The 14,162-nt window shown below is 32.8% G+C and overlaps 1 protein-coding gene across 3 annotated transcripts in view; it reads right to left on the minus strand.

Annotated features, from left to right (window-relative positions):
- CUBN (cubilin) overlaps positions 1-14,162 on the minus strand; it is a 267,651-nt gene that overhangs the window by 192,472 nt on the left and 61,017 nt on the right. For all 3 annotated transcript variants that reach the window (XR_012127986.1, XM_037001703.2, XM_073229128.1), the window contains exons 23-27: positions 7,338-7,530; positions 5,864-6,024; positions 5,266-5,447; positions 4,331-4,487; positions 1,673-1,860 (exon numbers count right to left, since the gene is read on the minus strand). Coding sequence is in view for 2 of the 3 variants with exons in the window: in XM_037001703.2 (XP_036857598.2) it covers positions 1,673-1,860; positions 4,331-4,487; positions 5,266-5,447; positions 5,864-6,024; positions 7,338-7,530 (881 nt within the window). In the remaining variant the exon portion in view is untranslated. The remainder of the gene's footprint in view (positions 1-1,672; positions 1,861-4,330; positions 4,488-5,265; positions 5,448-5,863; positions 6,025-7,337; positions 7,531-14,162) is intronic.

Raw genomic sequence — 14,162 nt, forward strand, 5'->3', positions numbered from 1 at the left:
ATGTGGATACAATCACAATTGGCACAAATATAATATAGTAAGTTGCTGTGTTTGTGGTTGAATAAGGGGCTGGGAAACCAATTTTTCCATATTTTCTAAAGCATGAACAAAACCTCACCATGTGAAGAAAATAAAAGGATGGCTCCAGGTGATTGGAATGAGACATGCATGGATTACTAAGCTTGTGAAGACCATCTGAACACTAAATCAAGGAACGTGGATTAAAACCATTGTCAAGCTCATGCTTCTAAGTCTGCTTTATGTTGTGTCATACTTTTTTGAATACTAATAAATATAACCTCCTAATGGATGAACACTATGGCTACTATTTCTATAATATTGAACTTTTCTAAATACAAAACAAGAATTTTTTTTTTACCCAAAAAGTTATCCTTCAGAAACAAAGAAATTCATATATTCAGGACCTCACAGAGTCTCTCAAAATATAGGAAATGTTCTCTTTGTTTTGAAAAAAAAAAGTGCTATTTGGAAAATATATATTAACCTCAACCTCAATTGGTGCTAGATTCTTTTTAAATGTTGGTAAAAACAGGGTTGAGAAAATTGTACAAGGATATTTTTTCATGTAAATATGTCCTAGAAATTATAAGGCTGGGTTTTGGAAGATTTTGTGAACTAGACTTCTAGAAATCACTGATCTCCTTAAAAAGAAACACCGAATCATTGTGTTATGGGTGGGATGGGAGGAAATGTGCTAATGTTACCAGAGTGGGCACTTGTCACCTCAGAAAAGATTGTAGTGGAAACATCATCTGTGGATCTGAAACATTATATATTAACAATGCAGATGGATATAAAGATGGCGTGTTAGATTACCCAAAAGTTATTTTATTAGTGATGAAAACTGGATGTCAAATTAGATGTAAATAGTTTGAATAAAATTATTTTATGAAGTGTGAAAGTGTAAACCAACATTAGTAAATTAATGTAAGTTTATAAACTATATAATTTTTATATGAATACATAATTACATTAAAAAGTAAAATAAATAGCTGCCTAACTTTTCAGTCTATGCTCCTAAAAAGTTGTATAGGGTAGTTAACAAAAAAGCTTTTATAAATAAAATATCTTAGTAAAAATAGCAGATTGCCTCATATTTTGGGTTGCCTCATTTTCAAGCAACTTTTATTACATAGCACGGTATGGAGAGTTGAATAAATGTTACTGGTGGTTATTATTATAACAAATAAAAACTTTTATTTTATAAAAATTAACTAAAATTAAATTAAAATTAAAAATAAAAACAAGAATCAAAATTATTGCTAGCATGAGGCAAATTAGGTATTAAAGCCATGATAGCCAAACATCTTCTCATCTCTTGTTTATAGAGAATAAACTTTAAAAACAACCAACAACAAAAAAGAAGTTATTCTTCTACTACCACATTATTTAGATAATATGAGGTCAATTGGTCCAGAAGTTACACTGAAACCTAAAAACACAGTTCTTTGTCTATAATTTAGTAGATTAAATATCTTATATTAAGATGATACAGTGAAAGAGCAATGAAATACGCCTGTTCAAATGCCATGTGTAGTTGGTGTATTGTGTAGGGCAGGTTTAGAGATTCAGTTCTACAAAGCCTGATGACTTCTAGCTTGGCTACCTTGATCTCAAAATACAGTGACTTCTTTAGCTTTAAAAAACATACCTCTAAATAATCTGTGGAGCAGTTTGCATGACTTTCCAATTCAAATGCTAAAAATGTGTAATTCACAGTGTTGCCAGCCGTTGCTTGAATGGTCCAGTTGCAACGCTGATTATCAGAATAAGGATTTGGATAATGTATACTCTCCAAGATGCCATAGGTTCGATTCATAATCACCACGTTGTCACATGCTGGAAAAAATAACCATGGTTGATAAGAACCATTACCATATATATCATAATTGCTCCAAGATGTGTGTGTGAGATTTTCCTCTAAGTAAACCCTTAGATTAATGTATATATGCATATGTGCATACATGCACATGTGTTAGATATATTTGATACAGTATTTTTCTGGTGAAAGGGTCTCCATTGAGAACAAATGTGAACTAATACTTAACTGAATTCATAAACTTTAAAGTGTCATGAAAATTGCCTATGTTAAAATAGGCAACATATTCCTGTGATCTTGGTAGAAGGCAGAATAGCTTAGCACTACATGGGGATCAGCCTAATTTGTTTATTAAGAGAAGTATATTAAACATTCTACACTTCTGTTTTTTCTAACTTCAACATTTATAAGGGACAGAAATCCTGACCTTTAAATCCAACAGTTTAAAAACGAGAAGTCCTATGTGAATGCTAAAAATGAATCACAACATGATTTTGTTGAAAATTCAAAAGTCAGCATGAAATTCACAATAAAGGCTCCATTATTCCTGTAGTCAGTCATCAGGAAGTACCAAATGAATAAAGGAATGTAAAGGGTTTGAAAAAGAAATGAAAGTCTTAAATTTTGAAGAAACTTATTAATCCAATGGTGCATTTTCCTCAGCTGAATATTCAACAAAACTACAATGGGTCCTATTGGTAGTATGGCTAGTCCTGGAATCAGTGCCAAATTCAGGCAAACCTAATGACTTCAACAAGGCATATGCATGACTTTTGCAAGTCTTTTTCATATTGTCTGTATGATGTGTGATAAAAGAAGTGGGAAAATAAACATTTTACTGAAAAAATCATCTCTGAAAAGAGTGGTTCATAGATGCATTTCTATTGCTTCCTGACAGGTGGCTAGAACACGGTTTATAAACTTTGGTATAGGAAAGTATACACTTGTGGCTCCACAAAATCTTCCACAGCTAGGGCAGGGGAATACTCAAACTTTATTTTTGAAAATGTTTAGATCACAGTTTTGTCCACGGAGGGTTTGTAAAGAATAATTGTGCTGTCTTGGATGCCTATGAGAAGTTACACCTATTAGGCAAATGGTACAATGTGCCTACAAAACAGGGCAGAGGAAAATACACTCCATTAAACCATATGGGCTCCTCTCAGTGCTCAGAAATTACACTATCTGCAAATTCCCATTTCAAATGGCAAATTTTACAGAAAGTCTCATTGGCTAGCTCTGATTTTACCTTTAGGCACCTATGTCCCATGTGCATAAGTCACTCCTTTAGTGTTCTGAAATTATGAGAGAAAAATTAAGTATCACAGGAATAAAGAAAAAGAAAGGGACCTTTAATAAGTAATCTGAGTATAGCCAAGAAACAAGTTAGCATGCAATAATAAAATTACAAAAATTTTTATGTGCTCAACCAACCAGATATGTCCCTGATAGAATTTAGGAGAGCTTTTCATATACTAATGATATATTTCTGAAGAACAAAACTATATATCATTAAAACTCAGTATTCAAAACTATGTAGAGAATTCACCCTAACTCGCAGATGAAGTGAAAGTTAATCTTCAAATTCACCAACATTAAACATCTATTGTTTCAACTAATCCAAAGGGATATTGTGTATTCAGATCATGATCTTGTGACTTTCAATTCCATTTTTAGATAATTGTGTTAAAATTATGGATAAATTTAAATTTAGTGGGCACAGAAGTATATTTTCAAAAACACAAGTGTTTATTTAATAACATAAATTCAAGGAAACTTTGTTTTCTTAGATGTCCACTTTGAAACCAACTTTAGAAAGTATTTAATTCTAGAGCTAAAAGGGAGCTTTCTCAATAACTTATTTAATCTCCTTTTTTAAGAGGAAATCATGGAGCCCCAGAGAAGAAAAACAATCCTCTCAGGAGTTAGGGGGCAGGATAAACCCCTAAGCCCCTTGACTTTTTGTTCAGTATTCCAATAATCTGCCATGTTACCTCATAGGAAAGCAGATTTTAAAATGGTATCTCTACAAAGACCAGATTTTTACACAGTAAAGAATGTGCCTACTTTATGTATGACTCATGAGAACCATGTGATTAAATAAAGGTACCTTTTGAGGTACAAACCAAACAAAAAATAGTGTGAGAGATACTATGCACACAGAATAATGTCTAATTAGAAGACTGACATGTCTGATACAAATGAAAGCTCATTTGCTGATAACCTGGCACACTGATCTTTAGCTGAACTACAACTATCTCAGCTTATTAAGTACTCCCTATATTTCTATAGTTTATCACATGCTTTAGTATATGACATTAAATTTAATGCACAAGCATTTCTCCCTCAAATAGAGATCAGTTTTTCTCATGAAGAGCTAAGATTACTTCAGTTGCTCAAACCAATGGGCTATACTTATTTCCATTTGTTTCATTCATCAAGGTATTGAAGATTTGCTAAAGGTTTGCAACAGCCAGTATTCATACTTACTCTGCCTATACTTAGCCAGGAAGCCACCTGCTTGTTGATCTTCATCTGTCCTCAGTTTTAAAGTCATGCTGTCTCCACTAGAACGGATAAGAGGCGGTTTCTCACTCCCACAAAGCTGACTTCGCAAATGAGATCTTGTACTTGGGCCATCATATACCTTTAATAAAACATTGTGAATTTCAGATGATCATGGCTATAAACATTATCTAAAGGACTTTGTAATCTTTAAGAAGCAGGGGAGAAATACATATATGACACAACAAGAGAATAGCCCTAAACTAAATATCTTTAAAATTATATTTAAATGTCTATAAACTTGGGCCATGAACTAGGGCCATTCAGCCATGGCTGTGTATAATAGTAAGCATGTGAACCCAGGTTGAAATCTGATGACTGAAAATGAAGGACTAATACATATTTTTGACACCATAGCTGTTATCAGTTGTCCACCTTGCTTTCTGAGTTAATAGTTTATAATTTATGACACTTCAATACATTTTTATTTAGACTTTTTTAAATGCACAAGGGTGAACTCCTGTTACAGTAAAAAGGTCTACTTGGATGATTTAAACTATCTTCTCTAACTCACCAATATAGTCCTCTAAATTGTTATTTTTCAATGCAGGTATAGAAATTACATATATAATTATTATGATAGATCTCATAATCCCTTTCAGGAGATTTTTACCATGTCCTAATAGTCTATATTCACTATATTTTAAATACTTAGTGTGTCAAGCCATTCAGTAGTACATGCTGTCCTTAGAAGGCTGTTGTTTTCATTAAATTTTCCTTTAATTTTTTATTTTGTTTAAATTTTTTCTTGTGGATGCTTTGTTTAAATGTTTCCTTCACCTGAATCTCAAAAGTAAAAATAAGTATATTTTTGCATGTTGGCTGAGATGGGAGTGGTTCAACTGAAGCTTGATACATACAGCCAGATAGTCTAAAGTGCAGTTGGGATGATGCTCCAAGTGAAAGTCTTCAAATTCCAGTTCAAATGGGCTGCCGTGGCTGGCTTTCAACAACCAGTAGCATTCAGAGCTGTGGTAGTAGGGCATCGGGTAGTTGGGAGATGTGAACGTGCCAGTGGGCGTGGTGAGGTTGCCCCCACAACCTACAGGAGAGAGAGATGGAATGATGCATATGCTTTTCTTCCTGGTAAAGTTGAATCTGCTTGTCTATATCAAACTGGTGCTATGGTTATTCTCCTGTAAACCAAGTTGCAAAACAAAACTGCATCACCGAAGAACAGCTAGCCTATGACCCTAATTCATATCAATGTACTTTTTTTCCCTAACCAGACTGATGAAATGTACCAGAGAAACAGAATGTTTTCCTTTATTTTGACCTTAAAAAACAAAAACAAAATGGCTGTTGTTAATATGGAAATATTTGCAATGTTGATGTTTATTACAAATAGTAATGACAAAATACTGATGGAAAAAAAAATGGATAAGAGCATGGCAATCTAAGAATCAAAGAACCAGTCAGACTGGATTTGCCAATAAAAGACAGCTCTTTCCTGCTTACCTGTTGATGATCCATCCCAGTAAGCTGAGAATCCAGACCGTGAGTCAAAGAAGTCACTTTTAAATTTTAACCAGAGTTTGTTACTGTGAGAGATGATTCTTGGAGGTAGCTCTGAGCCACAGTATTTTCCCAAGGGTGGTGAAGTTTCATAGCCTCCATCTCTGAGACAAAACACAGATGTGATCATTTATTAGGTTATTGATAATATTAATATATAAACATTTAACAGTATTTGCACTTTAGGATTGAATCAGTTTACATCAGTCAACCTCTCTAAAAAACACTCTAAAAAACACAATTTCAAGTTTTCAACTTTTCACCTTATTAAATAGCATTTGAATAAATTAATAAAGAACAATCATCATTTATAATTGGCATGATATTTTATATAACCAGTTGCAAACTAAAAGAAAGTATTTAATCTTCAAAGCATCTGGCAAATGTGTCAGAAAACACAGGACAAAGAAACCATAATTATTAACAGTATAAACAAATGTTGCTTAATTTTACAGAGAAAACTTAAATTTTTCCTTCTAATTTGAACATTTTTAAAATGTAATATATCAAAATTGACATATTTAGCAAAATTTTGAAAATATATCTTTCTCTAAGAACTTTGGAAGTCTTAAATCTAGTTTATAATCTGTAGCTTTTCCAGGCCTAAAAAAAAAGAAAAAAGAAAAAAGGATTCACTCAACACTGAAGTTCAATGCTTGACTGCTTTAAGTTAAGAAAATTGTGTTATTTCAGCATGATATGGCATAACTATGATTTATTTCAGTACCTTACTTTATATCAGAGAATAATATTTATTCTAAAAAAAATGGTTCTAGGCTTTTGAAATGCCAGATAAAAGATTTGAGACAGATGTACACCAAATTGATTAGCCTAATTTAACTCAGTCTAGGGAGATCTTAACATATAAATTAACTTACCTTTATTGCAAATAAAACTTTTTAAACTCATTCTTTTAAAGAACCAGAGACTTAAAAGAAAAAATGCCTTTCACTGAAATTCACAAGCCTAGACTTTTATTATTTAAACACAAAAGACTTTGTGAAAACTTTAAGATAAGGTTGCTATCTTACCATAATTTTGGGGAAAAATTAGACTAAATGAACAACGAACAGCCTAAAATTTAAATTGACTTTATATAAAGTAGGTATTCAACAATTACAAGTATCTAATTTCAGAGCGGTAATGCATCTGTTTATTCTCCCCAAATAAAATCTCGAGTTTATTTTCAAATAGTCCTAATAAAATAACCACTTCAAAGTAACCATTGAATCCTACACAATTTGCTGTTTTTCTTTTGTTAAATCATGCTTCAAATGGCAAACTTTATATCTGGCAAGAAAGAGCACAACAGGGAGCTTAACCGAGAATTTCCATATTTTTTTCCTTAATCTTTCCAGGAAAAACTATAAATGAATATAAACAATGAAAAATATGATGATGAAGTAAAGGTGCTTACTTGATTTCCACAAAATCTGCTACACATTCTGCACCAATAGCCTCCTCCAAGGAGAAATCTGTGAAGTGCAATGCAATCTGGTGGCTGGTTTCCACTGTGATCCTGTAAATGCATTTCCAGTTGTTAGGGTAATTTTTAGGGAAGTTGGGAGAAGTGAATGTCCCAGACTCCTCTGTGTAGGCTTCCAAGCATGCTGTGAAGAGAGAAGAGAGAAAATAGAAAATATTATACACTGTACTATTACATGAGAGAAAATAGAAAATACCATACTACATTTATAAAACATTCAGCAATATGCACTTCATTGATTTGTGTCAGTGTACTTGACTTTCAATAGACCATTCTGGAAACTTCAAGGGAAGATTTCCTTTTGAAACAAAATTTTTGAAACCTCCAAGGAAAGAACAATTACTAATAGTAAACCTAAGCTATGTAGTGGAAGAATTAACATCATAAATTTCAGTATTTGAAGTATGATAATATTTCTAATCCATGCAAAGGAGCATAAATCCTTAAAATTAGGCTCAACTACAGAAGTCATTGAGGGTGCCAAGAAATAATTCACTTCTGTTCTCCTTTTCATAACCTTCCTTTAAAGTAGTTTTCACCAAAGCAAACATTAATGGGAAATGAGAAGCAGCTACCTCAGCTAGTGAACAAGAGCTGAGACTCGGGTATCAGAGTGACCACAGATCACCATCCAGCTCACACCACAGTAAAACTGTGCAATCTCGGGCTTCACCTCTCTGAGCCTCATCTCTAAAGTGGAGATGGTAACTATCTTTGAGTATATATGTAAGGGTTAGAGATAATACAATTAAAGGGTTGGACACACAGCATGTGCTCAATAAACGGTAGTAATCTTCATTAATGTTTCAAAATTTAACAAAAAAGTGTAAGAAACGCATAGCATAAATTATAAGGAATAAATTAGATCATTCATATAAAACATTTAGATAGTACTTAGACAATTTTTTATGTCCTAAATAAATATTAACTGTCCTACTTTAAGAATTTTAACTTAGTCCTTCAGACTCTATATTTACTAAACAATCCACTCTTTTTCCTATGCCCTCCAAATATGAGATATTTTCCAAGAAAATCTGGTTTCAATGCATTTTTAATGTATATTCTATTGTATCCAGGATTAACATAAATCTAGGAACCAGAACAGAAACAGGTCTCTGTCTGAAAGGTTTTGGGGGGAGAATAAACTATTATACTTTGTTATGAGTGAAAAAAAAATGGTGCTATTTTGTGTGCTATTTTCCCAGCTGCTGCTGTAAAATCATACTCAGAAAAGAAGAGAGGAGCTGACGGTATTGAGAGTACTGAGATGCATACACAGTACTGCAGGTCCCACCACATATGTGCAGCCGTCAGAGGAACAGGAACTCACCAGGTGTTTGGATCATTCTATTTTAAAAAGCAATCAATCAAGGCTACTTTACTGAAGGAATCAACAGTGATATTTAGCTTCAAAGATGAATGTCACATATTTTTCTATATTTTTCTATTGTGTACCCAGGTATTTCTTCAGGATGAAGAAAGGAGGGAAAGAAGGGAAGAGGGAAGGAAGGAGGCAGAGAGAAGTCAGAGGAGAGAGCAAGAGGGGCAGAGAGAAAGAAAAGGGGGTAGAAGTGGTATACTAAGTATTTCAGGACCAGTAATGAGTATTACTGAGATAAAAATTCAAGGATCAAATAGACATTATATGAAGGATATGACCCACTTTCAATAAGTGACTGGCTATCCTCACATTCAGATAGCTTTAGCCAGTAAATCAAACATTGAGAACAAGTTATCTGTTCATGTCAGTTGCTCTTAAAGAGGTAATATTCTTTGCTTACAGTACTATATATTTATTTTATATATGAAATAAGTATAATTTTATTGAATATTTCTAATGCAATTTGCAATTAGTCTGTAGGAGAATGGTATGTATAATGAGGTTCCCACATAAAGGAACCTAATTAAATGAGATTTTTGAAAACTAATGATGAGTAATTTCCCGGTACCTTTTCCATATGCAAGTGATTATTGTAGCACAATTGGTAGTTGTTAACACCTATTGGAATTTTGATATATGCATTAAACTTATTTTCTGTTGCTGGAACAAAGGTAAACAATCCCTGAAACAGGCAAATGATTTTAACACTGTTCACTTTGTGTTTAACACATTTCACTTTGAAATGTTTTATTTAACAACCTCCCTCCTTTCCCAACACACCCTTTAACAAATAAAGTCTTACCTATCATTTAAGGTCAAATTCAAATATCACTTCCTCCATGAAATCTTTCTCAATCAAGCAGAATGAATTTTCCTGTGCTCAATAAAACTTCACGCAAATATCAGTTTGAGCCCTATACATCTTATTGTAATTATTTTTATGTGAGTATCTTTCCTCAAATAGGCCTTGAAATATAAATAGGACAGTATTAACCATTATTAACTGTCACCATCATATCTGGCTTAAATCATATCTATTTATATTTGTTAAAATTATATTACATAATGTATTGAAAACTGAGAGGGGTGAGACAAGTACCTAATTTCCTCCCACTCTCTCTATGCCTCCCTATTACCCTCTCCACTCTTCTCACATCATTTTCCCTCCAGTCTCCTGCCTATCCTCTCTCCTGCACAGGCTGAGATTCCTTAATATTTCATAATACTTATTAAATCTAAATTACAGGAGTCTCTGCTTGCAGCTATGACAAGTAACTGGTATTAGACTAGCCATTATCCATAACAACTATAGAACTGGACAAAATATGTGAGGCACTGGACAACATGCAATCAAGATCATGATACCTGACAGAAAGAAAATGTATGAGATGGGACTCTTGATTTCCTTGGCTCTTTATGTAGGCAGAATTTTCTAACAACAGGAGCTTTGCTGAAGCCCAAGTAGTGAATGACAATCCTGATGAACTAAGAAAGAAGGGATCGGAGTTTAGAACTGCCAAAGAGGTTGAAACTTCAGAGAAATACTCCAGTGAGGAAGACATGTACAGAGAAGGGAATCAGACATCTGTGTAAAGTTGTCTATGAATCCTTACCTGAGTCTGGGCTAGGCATACACGAGGTAAGACTTCAGAACACATACCAGACAGCGCTGCTATTAGATTAGAAGCAGAAACAAGATACTTAAGGCCAAAGCAATTCTGGGAGACTTTGGAGTTCCCCCCTAGTTAGAATGGAGATACCTCATTAAGACCCCAGGCATCTATCTGAGACACCGAAAGACCACATCTTAGGAGTGAATAGGCCTTTTCTAGAGCTTCCCTACTAAATACATAAGTTCTGACAAGATCTTCAGGGGTGACAAAACTTAGAGTTTGAGACCTATCAAGTTAGAAGGACTTAGGAAGTACCTAGAGATTTCACAAATATGCCTTAATAAATAAAAAAATACAAAACCTAAATGAGTACAAGGTAATCAGGGAGACACTGAACTGCCCACAAGCTTCAGAGGAAGATAAAAGAATCCAGTCTCAATAACCTATCATTCACCTCATCCTGTATAAATTTCAAAAGTTACTACTAATATAAACAAATGGAGGAATATGAATCATAGTCAAGGAAAAAAAGATGGTCAATACAATAGTAAAGAAAAACTGTGGTCACAGTCATGAAAAAGATGTGATCTTATGATTTGAAGATGGCTCAGATGTTAGATTGGCAGACAGATTTTAAACAGCTACTAGAAATATTTAAAACACTTTTTTTATGTCTCAATAAGAAAATAGACAGGGAATCTTAGCAATAAAAGGAAACTTAAAAAGAATGATATGGAAATTCTATAACTTAAAATATACTAAGATTTTTAAAAATTCATGAATATACAACACAAATTTAGAGGTAAAAAAAGGGTCAGTGAACTTGAAGATGTATCAATAGTATAAACTGAAGAACAAAGAAAAAAATTGCAGAAAAATTAAGAGATTGTCAATAACCTAGGGAAAAAATAACACATAGTCTACCACATATATAAGTGAAGACCCAGAAAGACAAGAGAATGAGAATAGGAAAAGGAAAAGAACAACAAATAGTGGCTAAAATTCTCCCAAATTTGATGAAAAACATCAATTAGCTGCAAGATTTAGTCAGTCCCAAGCAGTATGAATAAAATAAAACCATACAAGGACACATCAAAATGTAGAAAAGTAAATACAAGGAAATTCAGGAAGCTAGAGAAAGAGGACATACTCCATCAAAAGAAACCATGATATGAGTGAAAGCTAGATTCATAGGAGAAACAGTGAAGGCAAGGAAAAAATGGCCCACATCCCTAAGTGTTGACTAGGAAAATAAGAGATTTAAATATCCAGAACAAAATATTTCAAACTGAGAGTACAAAAAGACATTGTTAGACAAACAGGAGCTAAGAGAATTCACCACTACAAGACCTATACTACATTAGTCCAAAAATTAACAATGTCCAACATGTCAAATGGAAACATTTCATCAAGAAGAAATGGAGAACAATTGAAAAGGTAAATAATTGGATAAATTTTAAAACTACTTCATCTTCTATTAAAAGAGAATTAATAATTTAAAGCAAAAATAATGGTAAGATAGAGTTTATAATATAAATAAAATTAAAAGATATAACTAAAATAACATAAAGAAGAGGGAAGATGGACAGAATTATACTAGTATGAGGTTATTACATTTGTGAAATAGGAAAAGCAGTATGTGAAATATGAAGTGTCACATATGAAGTAAAATGTGAAGCAATGGCATATTAACTCTAAGCAGACTTACTGATAAGTTAAAGAATTCAAGAGGTATCACTAAAAAACTAATGAAAGAAAGAGAATGGAATACTAAAAATATTTTGTAAACCAAGAAGACAGAAAGGTAGCAACAGAAGAAGTGCATCTATGAAAAATCCAAAACTAACATATTTAAGTAGTAAAGGACTGAGTGCTTTCCTGTCAAGATTAAAAACAAAGCTAATATTTCCAATCTCATCCATTCATTTCCACACTGTACAGAAGGTCCTAGCCATTGCAATAAGGCAAAGAAAGATACAGAGAGATGCTGAAAAGGAAAAAGCAGCACTGTTCTTATTCACAGATATGATCATCTATGTAGAACATACTAAACAATCACCTACAAAGTTGCTAAAATTAATACTGAGCTTAACATGGTTACAGGATAAAAGATAAGTATACAAAAATCAGTTTAATTTGCAAATATCAGCTAAACAACTGGAAAATTAAATTTATAACATAAATTTATAATAATATAAAAAACATAAAGAACTTAATAAATTTAATGAAAATATGCAAAAACCCTGCAGTAAAAACTTTTTAAAATTGCTAAAATTAAAGAAGATCTGAATAAATGGAGAAGTAAAATATGCTTATAGACTAAATTTAATATGACTTTTTGTCCCCAAATTGATCTACAAATTCAAAACAATCTCAAATTTCCACAAGAGTTTTTTTTCAAGCAAAAATTTTAAAACTGATTCTAAAAAGGATGTAGAAATGTAAAAGATCAAGGACAGTCAAAACAGTTTTGAAAAAATTTGGAGGACTTAACACTTCTTGATTTTAAGATACACTATAAAATTACATAATATTAAGTAATGTATTATCTTATTGTTATAGGGATATATATCCATATATGGGATACACCAGAGTTTCCAGAAACAGACCCAAGCATAAATGGGCAACTGATCTTTAACAACAGGGGCAAAGGCAATTCTGTGAAAAAAAGGAGAATCTTTTCAACAAACAGTGCTCGAACAATTAAGTGCCATTTGCTAAGCAAACTTGGATACATAACTCATATGATATAGAAAAATTAACCCCAAATGGATCATAAACATAAATGTCAAACCTCAAACTATAAAACTTGTAGAAGACTCACAGGAGAAAATTCTCACAAATTTAGGGTTGGTTTGAGAACAGAATTCTTACATAAAATACGAAAAACACCAACCATGAAAGGAGAGAGGAACATACTAGCCTTCTGCTCTTCAAACAATTCCATTAAGTAAAAGAAAAGGTTACACACACTGGGAGAAAACATTTACAATATGTGTATATAACAAAGGACATATGTGGATCCACAATAACATCTGACAATTATAGGACAACACAAAAATGAACAAAATGATTTTAGTGGATACCTCACAAAAGAAGATATATAAATAGTCAATAAGCATTTGAAAAGGAACTCAGCACTATTAAGCACCAGAAACATGTAAGTTAAAACAATAATGAGGCACTAATACACACTATTAGAGGCTAAAAATAAAAAGAATGACTAAGGACAGAGATGTGGAGAACATGGAATTCTAACTCACTGCAGGTGGAAATATAAAACAGTATAACCACTTTAGAAAAAAAGACTGCCACTTTTTCATAAAAGTAAACAGCATTACCATATGACACAGAAAGTCTACTCGGGTACTTACCCAAGAGAACTGATAACCTAAGTCTACAAAATATGTGTACATCAATGTTCATAGCAGTTTTTTCTGTAACAGCTAAAAATTGGACATAATCCAACTGTCCAAAAACAGGTGAATGAATAATAAAATTACAACATATCCACACAATGGAAGGCTATTTGGCAATAAAAATAAAAGAACTACTTATAAATAGAACAACATGAACAAATTTCAGAAGCATAATGCTAAATGAAAGAAGCCAGACGTGAAAGAATACATATTGTGTGTTCCCACTCCTACTTGACTTTTGAACAGACAAAACCAATCTATAGTGATAAGAATCAGGTCTGCAGTTATAACAGAGTAGGTGGAAGAATTGATCAAAGAGAAACTCAGATACTTTCTGAGATGA

The sequence above is a fragment of the Manis javanica genome, chromosome 2 (genome assembly GCF_040802235.1).
Source record: "Manis javanica isolate MJ-LG chromosome 2, MJ_LKY, whole genome shotgun sequence".
Taxonomy (NCBI): Eukaryota; Metazoa; Chordata; class Mammalia; order Pholidota; family Manidae; genus Manis; species Manis javanica.